Genomic DNA, 17765 nt, shown 5'->3' with positions numbered 1-17765 from the left:
GCTTTCACTATATGGAATCCAATCAACTGACTATAGCTGCAATTCACTTAAAATAAACAAATGTGAAAAATTCATGCTTGTAAAAAAAGACAAATTTAGAGGCTTATTAATCACATTAAAATGTATTCATTATATAATTCACAAAACAGAATATTTTATGATGCAGTCAGAATTATTTGATTTATAATAATGTGATTTACATTTAACTTTTCTAAAATATCCCTACTATTATAAATCAAAGTTACACCTGTTAATCCATCTTTCCTGTGCATCTTATAGAGATTTATCTGAGGATAATTTTAGATGCAAATTAAATTTGCTAGCTTGGAAAGGCATTTTTTTTTTCCCTAAGTAAGGAAAGCCTCAGAGAATTGACACAAACAATGAGACATTCATACTGTTTCCTCCAAAATTCACATCACAATTATTCTTCAAATCAGTCATCCGAAATACGATGCTGCGAACACTTTGGGAAAAGAAAATCATTTGCTGCTTTTAACCAAACAAAGTTAAGCAGAAAGTAAGCTCCCATAATTTGATTGCATGTAGAGTAGTACTGACATTTCCATACCTCTGTCCCTCATAACTCCTCCCCTCAGCTTCATTTTTATCCTCTTCTGGAAGGTTCTTCAGAGCCTCTTCCTTGTCTTTGGCTCGTCTGAGGCAGTAAGCTTTCTCTTGCTCTCTGATTTGTTGTTCAATTACTGGAAAGTTCTGCAATGCCTGAATCCTCTCAGATCGCTCTATTTCTTTACCGTCCAACCACTTGAATAAAGAACAACCAACATCGTGCAATTATTCAAAAGTCACAATTTGAATCAGCCCGAATTTGACTTTGATTGGAATATTGTAAATTTAGAAATAAGAAGTAATGCACTATAGTGATATGGAATTAAAAGCTAAGTAATTAATGGGAAACATCAGAAACTTTGATCAAAACCAATGCTTATGTCATGCATGTAACAGAGTTACAAAGTATATTTACTGGCAAAATAATAAGTAGGTCTTCTGTTGAAGCCAATTATTAACTACAAACTCCCAAAATATATTGATTTTTATAGCTGCTCACTATATAAAGAATATCAAAGCCTCAAGTCAAACCACAGCTCCAAAGTATGACGATGACACTTCTCAAATGCTCTCTACAAAAAAGGGCCTTGTGTGCTAACACAAAGTTGGGCTCTAATATAGAAGGGCACATGTTCTACCCTCCACAACAAGATGCATACACTACATTGTTAACTATTACGTCACCGTTTATACTTGGTGTTTTTATACTGATTTTCCAAGCTGAAATATTAGAATAATTATCCTGATGGGCCCATTGGAATCACAAGGGTCCATATAAGGAAAAGAAGGAGAAGTGTAGGGTCAGAGTCAGGGAGAGATTGGAAGATGCTATAATGCTGGCTTTGGGGATGAAAGTAGGGGCAAGAGCCCAAAAATGCAGGGAAATGAATTCCCCCATGAGAGTGACAGAAGGAACACAGCCCTGACAACACCTTGATTTTAGATTTCTGGCTCCAGAACTATAAGAGCATAAATTTGTCTTGTTTTAAGCCACTACATTTATGGTAACTCATTACCACAGCAATAGGAAACTAATACAAAAGGGAAAATGCACAGAGAATGGGTAAAATATAAATTTAAAAGATTATCGGGATCAGTAAAATTATAAATCGAAATTATTATCTTGATATTTGGAAAAATAATTCGAGGTATGTTTTGGAGACTCCAATGGCTGGGGCAGATGGGCTGCAGGTTTCAGGCACCTGGCCGACAGCTGTCCCAGCTTCTATCCTGAACACCCAGCAATAACAGGGGATGCGGCCCCCTTCCAGGGAAGTGGCTCATCGTGGTATGCTACAGGATCCATTTCTATGATATTCTGGTTCTCATCAGTTCATTTTTTTTTTTTTTTTAGTATGTAACTGTATACTGATGATCAGCTTGGGTTATGTTTGAGCTAATTTATCATTCTATTCTAAATATATATTCCAGATTCAATTACCTGAGTCACTCATTCTCTTAATCAAAAAGATTTTACATTAGAAGAAATGTGTTCCATAAATCCAGTAATCTTGACTATGCACAACACAGCAGTCTAAAAACAAATGTCCTCTGAAAATAAAAGAAAATGCCAATCACAAAGCCAATGCATCCATGCATTTTCTTGCAGAAGCACCGGGCTGCACACAGGTCAGAAACTCTCGGAATTACATGAAAATTAATATTACTAGTTGAACAAAATCAGGTATATGATTTCTCTAGAAACTATTTGTTTCCTTAGGTTTCAAAAGCATTAGGTTAGGGGAGATACTGCACAACAGGTTAATACATAGAGTAAAGACTCTCAAAGTAGTCCTTGGACCAGCAGCATCTGTGCTGAGAGTTTATTAGAAATGGAAACTCCTGGGTGCCAAGTCAGACCTATGAATCAGAAACTCAGGGGTATGGCCCAGAAAACATCACCCAAGTACTCCGAAGCATAGCGAAGTCTCAGAACCACTAACCCAGCGAATGCATTAAGAGAAAACAATGATTAAAAAAATAATTATTATTATAAAAGCACAGTAGTTTAAAACAATGTACTACAAAGGTATATAGCTGTAGTCATCTCAAAAATTCTAAGCTTCTGGTTTGCTATTAGCAAAGATGAATGCCCTCCATGACTGTGATTTGCATTCATCAAGGAATAGCTCAGCTAAGCTCTGTTGTGTCCTGAACAAGCACTGAACAAGAAATGTATTTATTTTGCAAAAGTTTATTAAAGCTATTAAAACAACATTAAGTTTAGTAAATTGAAGGATTAGTTTTGATTTTCTGGGAAAACTCCATTCTCTAAAACCACACATTCCCTGACAATGCTGTGCATAAACAGGCATTATTGCAGTTGCTTGTTTTCATTTCTCCAAGATCTCCGCATCATTAAAAGAAGCGTACCTTTAACTGTTGAAGAGTTGCCACCACAAACTGCCTGTAGCCGTCAAAGTCAGCACATGGATTACCCATGAGAAAGAGCTCCTTCAGGTGGATATTGCGCTGAAGGGTTTTAATGCTGCTCAGCTCCCCAATGAAATTTACAGTCAGGTCGAGTTTTGTCAGCCCTTCACATCCTGTTGAAAGAAGTGAAAAGAAAACAAAGAGAAAAAAAAATCACACTGGTAATGAAATGTGTATAATAGCTCATAGCAGGAACAACGGTTGCAGTATTTTAAGTATGCTGATTAATTGCATGGCTTACCAGGAAGTGGGTTTTCAGAAATATCAACTCAAAGTGTTAGCCCCTGACTCACTTCTCCAGGTGCATTTCCCCTTCATTCCTCCAGCCAGGGGAAATCCCTTTCCCTGCCCGTAGCTGCAAGCCCTGGGTTGGTTAACATGTGGATTTGGTCACTATGTGCTGCTGGGGTGGACACGACATTGGGACAAAGCTCCCTCTAGAGAGGACACCTGCAATCTGTTCTGAGAATTTTGCCAGGTAGGACACATCTCACCGTGAAGGGTGATGGCAGGAGGGGTCATCAAAAGGAAAGGCAGTTCATAAAACCTAGGTATCAGAATTAATATTTACAAAGGGTAGTAAATCTGCCCCATCCACCTTCATCACAGAGACGGCCCGGGCTACAGAAATCTGAATCAACGCCCTTTGCTCACGTGCCATGGGAACTTGGTAGTTAAGGGTGCAGACTTCAGAAGTAGGCAGATAAGATTTCAAGTCCTATCTTGGTCACATCCTTGCTGTGTGATGTTGGATAAATTACAAGGTTCAGCCTTCTTATCTGTGGTATTCTAAGAGCACTGGGACCCAACTCGGGTTGCTATGAAGACAATATGATTCATGTGATGTACTTAGCACAATACCTGCCACCTAGAGCTTCAGTAACCATTAGCTAGGATGAGAAATGACCCAATAAACACTCCAAGGATTATGTTGGACAATGTGCCTAAGGGGGAAGAAGGATGCTTGCTGTCCCATGAGCAGAGAGTTTGCAGTTCCTCACTGCGGACTTAGGAAGAGTTGATCTGGTTCCTACAGCAGCCTCTGTGAGCTAAGTAGGATGGTGTCTCCTCCGTGGCTAGCTCGTATTTGTCAGGCCAACCTGGCAGATTTTGTGGCCTTTAATATATAAAGAGCCATCTCCAGCTGAAAACCCAGTCCTACCTTGTTGTGTACTCATTTCTTCTAATATCTACATGCTCCACTCTTCCCATACATTTCCTGACTATATCCTGTTTTTCTGCTGTTGTTTTTTGGCTATATAACTTAGGGCAAACGTTGGTTCCTGATATATTAACCTCACCAGTATGATGCAGATTCAGATGGGTTCACAGTTTTGCATCTGTTTCACCTTTGGCAAGGTTTTTCTCACATTGCTGAAGGCTATCCTATGGAACCAGCTCCATGCTAGTATTCTCTTCCTTACCCCCCCTTTTTTTTTTCAACATTTTATTTATTTATTCATGAGAGACCCAGAGAAAGAGGCAGAGACATAGTCAGAGGAAGAAGCAGGCTCCTGCAGGGAGCCCGATGTGGGACTCAATCTCAGGACCCCGGATCACGACCTGAGTCAAAGGCAGATGCTCAACCACTGAGCCACCCAGGCATCCCATTCCTTACCCTTTCTTGATGCTAGCACCTGACTCCACCTTGTCCAGAATTCCATGTTTTCCTCCTATCTAGTCTTATCCCATACCAGAATCTTTGAAATAAGATAGTTCTACCTGAGTGCTTCCAGATGTAGGGCCTCACCCAATAGTCATCCCTCCATTCCTTCATTTATCCATTCATCCAGGAGTTACTGGGTACCTGCTATGACCAAGTTACTGAGCCAGGTCTTCAGAATAAAGTGGTTAAAAAAAAATCTCTGGAATTTCACCTCAAGCTTATGTCTAATACGGAGCAAGGAGAAAAAAGATGGGCATTCCAGTAAAAAAAAAAATTCTTGGTGCAAAGAAGTGAATCTGGAGAAGCAGGCAGAACCAGAAGTAGGCAATGACCGTCATTACATTATAAGCCAGCCTAAATCAATATGTACTGGTTCTTCTTTCTCTATCCCCATTTGTTGTCCAGCCCACTGGTCCTGGCTTCCATCCCCAACATTCTACTAGATCTGTTCCTCTCAAGGTGACCAAGGACCTTCATGTTGACAAATCCAACAGACCCTCTCAATCCATTATGTCACTAGAACAGTCTGTGCGGATGGCACGACTGACCATGAATTCTTTTTTAAAAATGTTTTTAAAACTCTAGCTTATTTTTTTAGCTTTATTTATTTATTTTTAAATTCTTGTTTTAATTTCAGTTAACGTAGTGTTTTATTAGTTTCAGGTGTACAATATAGTGATTCAACACTTCTATATATCACCTGTTGCTCATCACATCAAGTGCACTATCTAATGGACCATGAATTCTCTCTGAAATGTCTCAGTTGTGTTGGAAAACAGTGATACTACTCTCTCCTTGTTCTCTTTTATAATGTTTATTCCCCTTGATCTCTTTTACAGACTTTTCCATCAATGGTAATATGTCCCAGATTTCCATCCTTGACTCAGTATTCTCTTGCCTCATGTTTCTCTTGATAACAACAGCCGCGTCCTTCAATTCTGATGAGTCCCAAACAACAATCTCATATCTGACCATCCAATTGAATGTCATACTCCTGTTTCCAAGTGCCTATAAGACATCCCATTAGATATGCCTAAAAAGAATTCTCCATATTTCCTCTCACTCTCCTCTCAAGACAGTTTTCCTGCCTCCTTTATGTCTCAGTCCTACTAATGTCACCACCGCCATTTTGGTATCAGATGTGACTTTGATGCCAAGAGTCAAGTCACAGCGAACTTGAGATTCAAGCTAAATTGTTCTCTCAGGCCCTTCACTTCATCAGTCACCAAGCCCTGCAGATCTCAACCCGTACATCCCTTCCACCTGCTTCTTATCTACTGTAATCCTATTGTCAACAGTCCAGCTCAGGTTCTTATCCTCCTGTGCATGCAATATGGCATATCTCCTGAATAGCCTCCCTATATTTTGAGAAGAGGAAGGAAGGAAGGACAGAAGGAAGAAAAGGGTGACATTTGAAAGACTTCAACATGTTCAAAAATTTATGCATTTTTGATTTTGTTGTAATTTTATAGACGAAGGACCCTCCAAATGTCTATTATATTTTTCAAAGTGATAGATCTTACTTGTTCTTCTACTTGGCCTAACCATAAGAAAGGAAACCACATCTACCATCCTAGTGAAAAATTCTTGCTGAGCTAGTGAGGCTAGAGAAAGCCTCTTCTTCGGAGTTAGGTACTCCTTCCTTCAACGGAGTCCCACCCTCCAGCTCCTTTTATTCAAAGATCCACCTCAGGGGTTCATGGGGGTGAGAAGGTCATTGAAATTGACAACATTGATTTCCCGAGGGGGCAAAACTCACACTGTTAGAAACCCCACCTCTCCTTCCAGGTTAGGGTGGATAAGGAGGAGGGATGGAAAAAGAAGGCAATTCATTACATCCTGCTGAATCCAAACCAGGTCAGGGAGTGGGGGGCGTGGGGAATTATGCTAGCTAGGTTTTGCCACCCAGCAAAACATAAAAATAAACAAGCAAAAATCCATCTTATGTTTAAAATTATATTGAGATTTACTCAAGTAGGTGGGCTGGGTATGTATATCCATCTTCCTCCTCTCTTACTCAAACCTTTAAAATAAAATAACAAGTGCCTATTTACCAGCACATTTACCATATGACGCATCCTGCCTCCCTACTGCTCATCCTTCCAAACATATCCTCCAACTACCCTGCACCCAGGGCCTCCCTCTTAGAGCTGGAAGGTGGTGCTCTCAAGAAGTGTCCAGGTAGAGGCCTGCAGAGGGCTGGGGGACCTCGGTTCCCAAAGCTCAAAAAGACAATAGTGACGCTGCTGCCCTCTCGTGGCAGATGAACAAAACATATCAGGAAACAACTGTCCTTTTCAGAGCCTTCCTTAACAAAAACAAGCCCTGGACAAGCCAACTGAGAGTGAGAGTTTTAATTATTCCTCTGACATTACAGACTGACATTTTGCCATCACAAAACATGCATACAGAGTAAATTTCGTTTTTCCACTTGTCCACATGAGAATGTGGAATGGGGCTGTAGAGTGGCAGCTGGAGAAGGATGATGGATTCCATTTTTAATGCAGAAAAATGTCCATGATGGAAAGAATCTTCCCAGTTCCAGCACTGATGATAGTTTTGGGGCCCTTGATCATGTTGGTGTTTTTGATTTTGAGGATGAAAATTAAGAACATAGGATGAATACTTATGTCTTTGTTGAAGTATAACCTTGAAAGGCACCAAAATACCCATTTGTACACTAGGAGGCAAACAGGCTAAGATCCTAAGTAAAGTCCGCCTAATTTTAGCTATTGGCAGATGGGGGTGTGGCAGAGAGGGCAGCTTGCTTGCCTCTGCTCCAGGCCTCTGTACTCCAGAGTAAAGCCTGCCAGTCACCATGCCCTGCCCTCTCACACAGAGCCCTCAGTAGCCCTGGCAGCCAAGTGAGAGGCCGGATGTAGAAACAGAACCTCACAACCACAGAACAAGCCCACCAGCCCACACCAGCCACCTAATTAGCCAAATCCTTTGTGATTATGAACAGACACAAAGTGTTACCAGGCATTTTAAAAATAAATAAATAAAAGCACAAAATAGAAGCCTGCAAAGTAAAACAGGAAACCTTCCAGAATGTAGAAGAACAAGACAAAGAGGTTTAAATAAGGAATACAGGGTAAGAGAAATGGAAGATTAATCTAGTACAACCATTTTAAAGAAGTTCTAGGGGAGATGAGAGGAAACAGAGGTGATGGATATGTCTACTACCTTGATTGTGGTGATGGGTTTCATAGTGTGCATATACCCAAACTCAACAAATTGTTTACCTTAAATACCTACAGGTTTTTAAATATCAATTATGCCTTAATAAAGCTATTTTTTTAAAGATTTATTTACTTGAGAGACAGAGAGAGAAAGAGAGAGTGCAGGAAGGGACAGAGAGAGAGAATATCCAAGCAGACTCCCGTTGAGCACAGAGTCCAACACAGGGTTTGATCTCACCAGCCATGAGATCAGGACCCGAGCCGAATCCACGAGTCAGATGCTTAACCAACTGAGCCAACCAGGTGCCCCAAAGCTATTAAAAAAAAAAAAAAAAGACTATGCTCCAAAGAACACCATTAAGAAAGTTGACATGAAATCCCACAAAATGAAATAATATATCTACAAATCATATATCTGACCATATTTTAGTATCCAAAATATACAAACAGACCTTACAACTCAACAATAAAATGACAAACAACCTAATTAGAAAGTGGGCAAAGACTCTGAATGAACATTTCTTCAAATAAGATACACAAATATCCAATAAGCACATAAAAAGTGCCCAGGATCATCAGTCATTAGGTAAATGCATATCAGAATCAGGATGAGATGCCACTTCACACCCATCAGGATGGCACCTATAAAAACAAACACGTAAATAAAAGCATAAAACAACAAGTGTTGGCGAGGATATGGAGAAGTTGGAGCGCTGAGAAATTGTCGGTCAGAATGTAAAATGGTGCAACTACTTTGGAAAACAGTTCGGCAGTTCCTTAAAAAGTTAAACAGAGAATTATCATGTGATCCGGCAATTCCACTCCTAGGTGTACACTAAATTAATTGAAAACACATGTTTAGGTAAAAACATGTACATTAATGTTCAGAGTAACTTTATTCACAATCAAAAAGTAGAAGCAACTCAAATGCCCATCAACTAACAAATGGGCAAACAAAATGTAGTGCATCCACACAGTGGAATGTTACTCAGCCACAAGAGAGAAGGAAGTACTGATAACGTGGCACCGTGTGGATAAGCCCTGAGAACATCATGCTATACACATAAAGGACCACATATTGTGCCATTCCATTTTCATTAAATGTTCAGAATGGGAAAATCTGTGGAGACAAAGAGTAGAGCAGGGGTTAGGGCAAAGAGGGAATGAGAGGGATGCCAATGGATACAGGGTTTTGTATGGGGTGATGGAATGTTCCAGAATTGGATAGTGATGATGGGCGAAGACCCTTGTGAGTACATTAAAAACCACTGAATTGTATATTTTAAAATGATTAGTTTATGGTGTGTGAATAATATACCAATTAAAAAATAAATGGTTCAGAGGATCCCTGGGTGGCTCAGTGGTTTAGTGCCCCCCTTCTGCCCAGGGTGTGATCCTGGAGTCCCGGGATCGAGTCCCACATCAGGCTCCCTGCATGGAGCCTGCTTCTCCCTCTGCCTGTGTCTCTGCCTCTCTCTCTGTGTGTCTCTCATAAATAAATAAAATCTTTAAAAATAAAAAAATTAAAAATAATGGTTCAAAAATTTCAATTAAGAGACATTTTGAGAAAAATTTCAATTTTCCACATTCATCCTATTTTTTATTGAGGTATAATTGACATACAGCATTATATTAGTTTCAGGTGTACACCATAGTGATTTGATATTTGTATAGACTGTGAAAGGATCACCACAAAAGTCTAGTTAACATCTGTCACCTTAAGGAGTTACAGATTTTTTTTCTTTCTGTTGAGAACTTTTAAGATCCACTCTCTTAGCAATTTTCAAATATGCAACACAGCATAATTAATTATAGTCGCCATGCAGTGCATTACATCCTCATGACTTATTTATTTTATAGTTTTAAGGTTCGTACCTTTTGACTCCCTTCATCCATTTTGCCTACTTCCCCCTCAGCCCTGCCTCTGGCAACCACCAAATCTTCTGTTCTGTGTATCTCTGAGCTTGGTGTTTTGCCTTGTTTTTTAGATTCCACATGTAAGTGAGATCATATAGTATTTGTCTTTGACTTATTTCACTTAGCGTAATACCCTGGAGGTCCATTCATGTCAAAAATGGTAACATCTTATTTTTTTTAATGACTGAGTAATATTCCAGTGTGTGTGTGTGTGTGTGTGTGTGTGTGTGTCATATTTTCTTTATCCAAAAAATACATTGGTTTCTTTTTTATGTGATAAATTTGAGATGCATTAAAGAAATTAAATGTAAAAAATGCAATTATTAAAACCAGAACTTAACATAGAATATATTTATATTTAGAAACTATGAAGAAAAAGATTAATAAAGTTGAGTATATTAAAATATAAGAATTCTGAATGATACTAGCATCATAATTAGAATAAAAGAAATAGTGGATTTAGGAGAAAATATGTAGAATACATAAATAAAGGACTGATATCTGGAATGCATATGAGCACATAAAAAAAAGATAAATCAACATAAAAATGACCAAAAAATATGAAGCAGTAATTCACAAAATGAGAAATACAAATACTCAATAAAAATCAGAAGGGCTATATGGATATTCAATAAATGAGATACAAATTTACTTTTATTTTATTTTATTTTTTAAGATTTTATTTATTTGAGAAAGAGAGAAAGAACACATGAGAGGTAGAGAGAGATAGCAGGAGAGGAACAAGGAGACTCCCCTCTGAGCAGGGAGCCTGATGCAGAATTTGATCCCAGGACCCCAGGATCATGACCTGAGCTGAAGGCAGACGCAGATGCTCAACTAACTGAGCCACCCAGGCACCACAGTGAGATGCAAATTTAAAAAATTATTTGATAACAATGCCTTCCCATTAAAAAAAAAGATTACTTGTAAAAAGTGTTAATGACTTGTGTAAAAATGGGTACTCACATGAACTACCAATACAAAAGTAAACTGATGAAACTTTTTGGGCAACAACTGGGCATTATTTTTCAAAATGTGCATATTTAAACCCAGGAATTCCATGCCTAAGTGTGTGTCCTATAAAAAACATGTACACATGCACACAGAGTAAAATGTAGAAGAATCCTCATTGTGGCCATGCTTATAATAGCAAAATGCTGGAAACCACCCAAATGTCCATCTGCAGAAAATTTGTGAGATATACCAGTGTACAATCATTCTAGTAGAGAGCTCCCACATTTCCTGGATATCAAAGAACAAGGTAATTTCATGGAAGAAATCAATCTTTAAAACAACAGTCATAGTACGATCCTATTGGTACAAAGTAAATGAAACAAAACTACCTTCTATTCAACCAGGGGTTCATTTTAACACCGCTACCCCAGGAAAGGAAACTGGGTTAGGATGGAGGTGAAGTAGACTTTCCGTTTTGAAATGTATGTACCTCTTTATTGTTTGAATTTTTTATCACAATAATTAAAACATAAGTCTCAGGTAAAGTGTTAATTTGAAAAGTATATCTATTGTTTAAGTGATACTGTTTAAATTTAGTTGCAATATATTCATAATAAAATATAAGAAGAAAATTCTTACCTTCCAAATTTTCAATTTTTTCAATGTTGTTTAAAGCTAAATTCAAATATTCAAGTTTCTTGAGTTTGCTAACATTTTCTGAAATATACAAACAATGTAGTTAATTAACCTTCAAGATAAAAGCTATTTTTACATAATCTGCTGCGAAAAAGATAGAGGGAATCTAAGGATCATTACGGTTATCAAAGCCATGTTGCTTTTTCATGTCTACACCTGGACTGGACATTAGACATTGTTGGTTGCCAAATGCAGCATCATGTCTTCCTCCATCCTTCCTAATAGAATCCAGTTCTGCTCTTGTCTCTAGCCAGCTCTAATTCCAGGGAATCTGACTTAACCAAGCTGGGCCAGGGCATAGCAATAGCATGTCCCTTGCTAAGGACACCTCAGGAACCTAGGGTTCGGCCAACCAGCCCACGACAATCTCCTGGCAACTTTGTGATGGAGAAGAGGACATGCACAAGTGCTCCCAGTCAGATGAGAGGCGAAGATCTATATTCCATGCTTGGGGATTGCCTTTTTCTTTCTCCTGATGGATGTGAAAAAGGAAGAAAGTGATATCCTTATTGCTACCACAGTCATGCTGCAGCCATGAGGAAACCAGCTGTAGGCTGGAGCCCACGCTAGGACAGGTGGAGCAGAAAAAAACACTCAACTCTGGAGCCTGCCCAGTCTCTAGACTTTCAGTTTAGATAAGCCACATTAAGTTGGGTTTTCCTTTACTTGAAATCAAGCTCACCCTGACACACACAGGATTATCATTTTTAATAAATATGGAAGCTCTCAGAGGCAAAACAGCATAAATAAGTCAGAGAATTGCTATAGGATGGGGACATTTAAAAACACTAATAATATCAAAGCTAACATTGTCAAGGGCTTATTATATGCCATATACTTTTCTAGGCATTTTGCATATATGATGCCATTTTATCCTCATAAGAAACCTAATGGGGTAAAGATTACTATTGGCTCCCTTTTACAAATAAAAATATCTTGCAAGGTGCAGAGAATTAATCCACGGTTCAAGGTTAAGTGGTGAAGCCAGGAAATTTGACTTCAGAGCTTGGCACTAAAATCATTACACTACACCCTAAAAGAAGAGTCCTTTCTAAGAAGACATGAATGTGAGAAACCCTGCTAGGGAATGTGCATGTAGGGATCCCTCACTTAAATGACACCCCTGCCCATTTTCCATGGATATTAGGAAGATCAAACATGATGATTTATGTTCATCATCACCCTTATCATCATTATATTTCATTAAAAATTTGGAAAATATATACTTGTTCACATAGACCTAAAAATAACACCTAGCCTGAACCTCAGCTGACTCATTTTTTAAAACGAGGATTTTGGAATAAATTACCCATGCTTCTCTCAGCAATTAGACAATTTTACGTAATACTGGTGTATCTAAACGGTTCTACAGGCTACACCTGAGCCTTCAATCGTCAACGGTTTTGGGGTGCTCTATGTGCCCAGGATTATGACCAACAGAGTGTGTAGTCTGTACCCTGAACAAAAAAACCTAGTTATTATAATTGCTAACCTGCAATAAAAGACATGTTCCTTCCCCATATTGGTTATATGCATAACCCTCTAAATGTGAAAAGAGTCTTCTGGTAGGAAAAAAAAAAAAAAATATATATATATATATATATATATATATATATATATATATATATATATATTTGGGAAGGATTTCTTAAAGTATTCCTCAAGAATAATGGTCCAAATTGGTCAGGGGGGAAAAAAGGCTCTGCAGATAAAAAATGTATAGCATCTCTTGGACAGGGGGGAAGGGAGTTGTCAAACCACGGTTCTAGTCCAAACTGTCCTGGAAGCAGTTCTCACCAATTGCTACAAGCTGACCCACAGCCTTGAAGTGGACCAAAGCCATCCCCCAGTGCAGGTGGCTCTGCTCTTATCTTTAGGCCTCAGGCTCACTGGGAAGCTGTTACAAATGCAGATCTGGGGAGCCCACCCCCACGGATTCAGTCGGTAGGTCTGGGACCCCAGAAGGTCCTTGGCTCACACTTGGATCAACATGTAAGCACAGCCTCCCCTACCCCCCTCTGCCCCCCAGCCCATCTGTATCTCCCAGTGAGCAACAGAGCTCCAGGAGAGGCAACTGTTTTTGCAAACTTCTACCTCAATGGCACCAGAGCAAGCCTGGATCCTAGAGAAATACTTTTGCTTGCTAAATAAGCGGCTACACGCCTATGGGTGGAGCAGCACTGAAAAATCCCATTATTAGGATTTAAAAGAGTGTTTAATTTAAGAATACTTTGGAAGCAAAAATTTAAGCTTTCTCACAGCTCTGAAAAGGCCTGAAATACTATGCTACTAATTAGTAATTGTGATGGACCCAGCTGTGGAGATTAAAATTTCGGGAACTCTTTTAGATCTGTACAATTAGGACGGCTCATTAATGCCCCCCTGCATAAAAGCTGGTGGTTTTCTGTAATAGCCTTTTTAATTGAACAATGTGCCAGAGTTTCTAATTTATGGCAAAGTGAAAGATGCCGAAAATAATTATCTGAAGAAATATAAAGAATTGTAATACATCTTCAAAAAAGAAAGAAAGAAAAAGATGACAAATTCTCGGCTTATTGCAACCCGAGGGCCAATTTTCAATTACCCACCAAACCAGGGGTAACCACCTCATCAGGGTTTCTCAGCCTTAGAGATGCTAACGTTTGGGCTGGGGAGCTCTTTCTTGTAGGGCCCTCTCGAGCTGGTAGGATGGCCCGCAGTGTCCCTGGTCTCTGTTCACTATCCATGGTAGCGAAACACACACCTAAAACCGTCTCTGGATGTTGCCAAGCACCCCTGCTGAGAACCAGCACCCAGCCCCAGGGCAAGTTCCAGCAGAACCTACAAGCTGACCCCTGGCTCCAGAGCCACAGCCCACCGAGACTGCACTCCTTCTGCCTCCTGGACCCTAAGCCCATCCCTTTCCAACTTGGCCCCTACCTCCATGTGGCTAGCCTGGGGGAACAATTTTCACACCAATGGGAGCAGCTACCATCGGAGTGAGCACAGTGCTCAAGAAGCATGGTGTTGCGTGTAGTCCCTGGCGTCTATACAGCAAGGCTAAGTTAATTAACTGACCTAATTTCACACGATTTTAAGTAGCTGAGGCAGGGATCAAGCCCATCAGGGCCTGAGCCTCTTCTTGCCACTAAACTACAGGTTGCTCTTCTGAGGGTGGGGGACACTCCTATTTCCGGGTGGCAGGAACCCCTCGGAGTGACTCCACAGGCCTCCTTCCTCTCTGCCACTTAACTCATTCTTCTCCAGGGGGCTGCAGGGTGAGCCCACGTATCTGATGGATGAACTGGGAGAAGGAACTGGGCATGCTCAGCACCCCCCACCTTGGTTTCTGGGATCTCCCTGCCAGCAGAGAGCACGGACTATCGTCCCCCTTTTGCCATACACAGGGCTATGTGGGTAGGACAAGTGTGTGGCTGCCCAGCCTGCATGTGACCAGGGGGACAGATTTAACCTGGGGGTGGTTTTAGGAAGCCTTCTTGGCTGCAAGTCTAAACCACCTCCTCCAAAAGGTTTTGTCAGTTAGGATGCTGATATTTTGATCCATCTACCTCTCATTTCATTCCAAACGGGAGCAGTAAGCAGGGGTGCAGGTGCGGAGCACCTCTGAAAGCCAATAGGGAGCACAATGCCTTGCAGGGACACGTTCTCTGAAACTATGGCAAAACCAGCCACCCCGGGGAATCTGAGGAGGTTTACTCAACTTGCATACAAGCCTTTCAGTTCCACCGAGTGGTGCAAGATGCCTGGATTCTCTTCTCCTTCTTTCAAACATTTACAAAACCAGGCTACAAATGAGCAGGTCAACAAGCATGCTCCCACTTGTGAAGGCCCCTTGCAACTTCTCAATGGCGTCCCTGGTGGCTCCCGGGCGAGGAGACTGAGCAGCGTGGGGGCCCCAGGAAAGGGTCCACGCACAGCTCCCCAGAGCCAGCGTGTCTATTTCCCCACGTGGCACTTTTTCCCTCGTGTTGTCTTCCTCTAAGTTCACACTGCCCTCCCCAAAGTTCTCCCACTCAAAATGTCAGAGAGACCATGAGAACAAAATCCTGAAGACTTACCAATTTTTCCAATGAGGTTATTTTGGAGATAGAGGATTTTTAAATCCCGGCACCACTTGTCAATGTGTTCTAGTCTTTCTATTTCTTGCTGATGCAAGGAGAGCTCCTCCAGGGAAAAAATTATACAGTCATTGTGTTCAGCATTCCGTCTAATAAGATCTTCTGTGACTGAAAGAAAATGTGCTACATATTACATCTCCGTCCCTGGGCTCATCATCAGGTTATTATATTACAAATGTACTGGTTTTCCTTCCCAGTTAGAAGTCAGTCCAGCAGGCCTGAATGATTTTCAAATGGGGAGAGAGCAGAGAAGTGCTGCCCCCTGCTGATAACACCCTGGTGAGTCAGAGAGCTTTGGTTTTTTTGTTTGTTATGTTTTGTTTTGTTTTGTTTTTTGCACAGGGTCTACCTACATCTTGCTGTCAGATTGGTGGAGAATGACCGAGAGGATGTTGATGTGGTATCATGTCAAACTGGATGAGATCCATTAAGTGGGCCAAGACAGGGCAACTTGGACCGAGAGGTACAGTCTGGCTCCCAGAGGGCAAAAATATGAAAGCATCTCCCACCACCCAGTAAGGAAAGGGCTATTCATTCAAGTGACATTTATTTTTTTTTAATTTTATTTATTTATTCATGAGACACACAGAGAGAGAGAGAGAGAGAGAGAGAGAGGCAGAGACACAGGCATAGGGAGAAGCAGGCCCCATTCAGGGAGCCTGATGTAGGACTCAACCCTGGGACTTCAGGATCACGCCTTGGGCCAAAGGCGGGGGCTAAACTGCTGAGCCGTCCAGGGATCCCCTCAAGTGACATTTATTAATCTAACAAAAGTTGAAGAGAAAGGAGAGGAGCACCTTCGATTTCACACTGCGGTCTTATAAAGCAGCTACCCTGTGGTCCGTTTCCAGGAGGAAGACAAGGAACCAGCCCCTCACAGGAGAAGGGTAGAGAGAGTCCCTGGCTCTCTGACATGGGATGCAATGGGGCCTGAAGGGGCTGGAGACAAGGCCCCAGTCCGCAGCTGGTGCCAAGAGCAAGACAGGAATCTTCTTCATAAGACACACTCAACTTAAAGATGTGATGACAACGGACAGACCCTGCATCTGGTCTGCATCTGTTTAAAAACATCATTAGCCCATTTTAATGTCCACATTTTAGGTAGATGGTGGAATATTGCATGTCTGGCCCAAGAGACAATGAAGATTTATTTATTGCTGCTTACAGGGTGCCAGACACCGTCTTAAATGCTCCACATGTTTTGACATACGAGTATTCAGACTCGGCAGGGGAGGAAGTGAGGCATACGGAGCTCAAATAACTTGCCCCAGTCTTCGTGGCAAGTGCCAGAGCCAGGTTTTCAGTGTAGGTGTCTGGCATTGACCATGAGCTGTTGCCACTGTGCTTCACCACCCCAAATGGGAGCAAGTGAGGAGCGTCTAGAGACTTCTAGAGGCCCCTTCAATGGTACAGGCTCCTCGAGCTGGGACAGAGGTCTTCACAGCCCCCTGAGCTGCCCCACTTCCACGTCACATCCTTAGAGGGGGAGTTTGCCTTTAAAATAAATAAATAAATAAATAAATAAATAAATAAATAAATATGCAAATAGATAGGAATTCAATCATTTGTGTGCAGTTAACTGAACCCCTGCTACTTCTGGTGGTAGGAGATGGGATTGCTTCCCATGACAATTCTTTGGAAGAAAGACAGGGGAAATGTAAAGACCCAGAGATTAAAATACCGTACATGGGGAATGTCCCTGCTCTTCTAAACTCTGGTTCAACCAATCAGTAGGGATGGCTACAAGCCAGGTGCTGGGGAGAAGCAGGCCAAAGACGCAGGGAAGGAAGGTAACAGGGCAGCCCTGCCCACCCTGGCTCGCTGAGGTCCCTAGGGCCTGCTGCACTCTGATGTCTCTGGATGCCACGGCTAGTATGCAAGCCAGTGTAAGCAGAAAACAACTTCCCGAAAACCAAATCTGTAAGAGAAGGGCATTAAAACTACTCTCCACACATCCCACTGCCAAAGATGGTTCTAATAGCTTAAATCAACTGATAACGAATATACGGGGGCAGCTAAGTTGAGGGCACGGTGAAGCTGTGTGTAAGGTCAGATGTATTAGCTGTCTCTGGAATTATATGAATTCTCAGTAAGGATGTAACAGGGATTAAGGGGTTGAGATGGCACGACCAATGTTATCTCAGCTGCCCTAATGTAATGTGGGAATTATTCACTACTACAAAGAAGACCCTCAGGGACTGGTGCGGTATCTGTAACGTGAGCTATACC

The 17765-nt window shown here is 41.1% G+C and overlaps 1 protein-coding gene across 1 annotated transcript in view; it reads right to left on the bottom strand.

Annotated features, from left to right (window-relative positions):
• Positions 1-17765, bottom strand: part of DNAAF11 (dynein axonemal assembly factor 11) — a 70524-nt gene that overhangs the window by 46529 nt on the left and 6230 nt on the right. Inside the window, exons 2-5 of the mRNA XM_041769282.1 lie at positions 15477-15644; positions 11362-11439; positions 2944-3116; positions 572-765 (exon numbers count right to left, since the gene is read on the bottom strand). Coding sequence (XP_041625216.1) covers positions 572-765; positions 2944-3116; positions 11362-11439; positions 15477-15644 — 613 coding nt within the window. The remainder of the gene's footprint in view (positions 1-571; positions 766-2943; positions 3117-11361; positions 11440-15476; positions 15645-17765) is intronic.

The sequence above is a fragment of the Vulpes lagopus genome, chromosome 9, assembly GCF_018345385.1.
Source record: "Vulpes lagopus strain Blue_001 chromosome 9, ASM1834538v1, whole genome shotgun sequence".
NCBI lineage: Eukaryota > Metazoa > Chordata > Mammalia > Carnivora > Canidae > Vulpes > Vulpes lagopus.
This window is presented reverse-complemented; position numbering and strand designations above follow the sequence as displayed.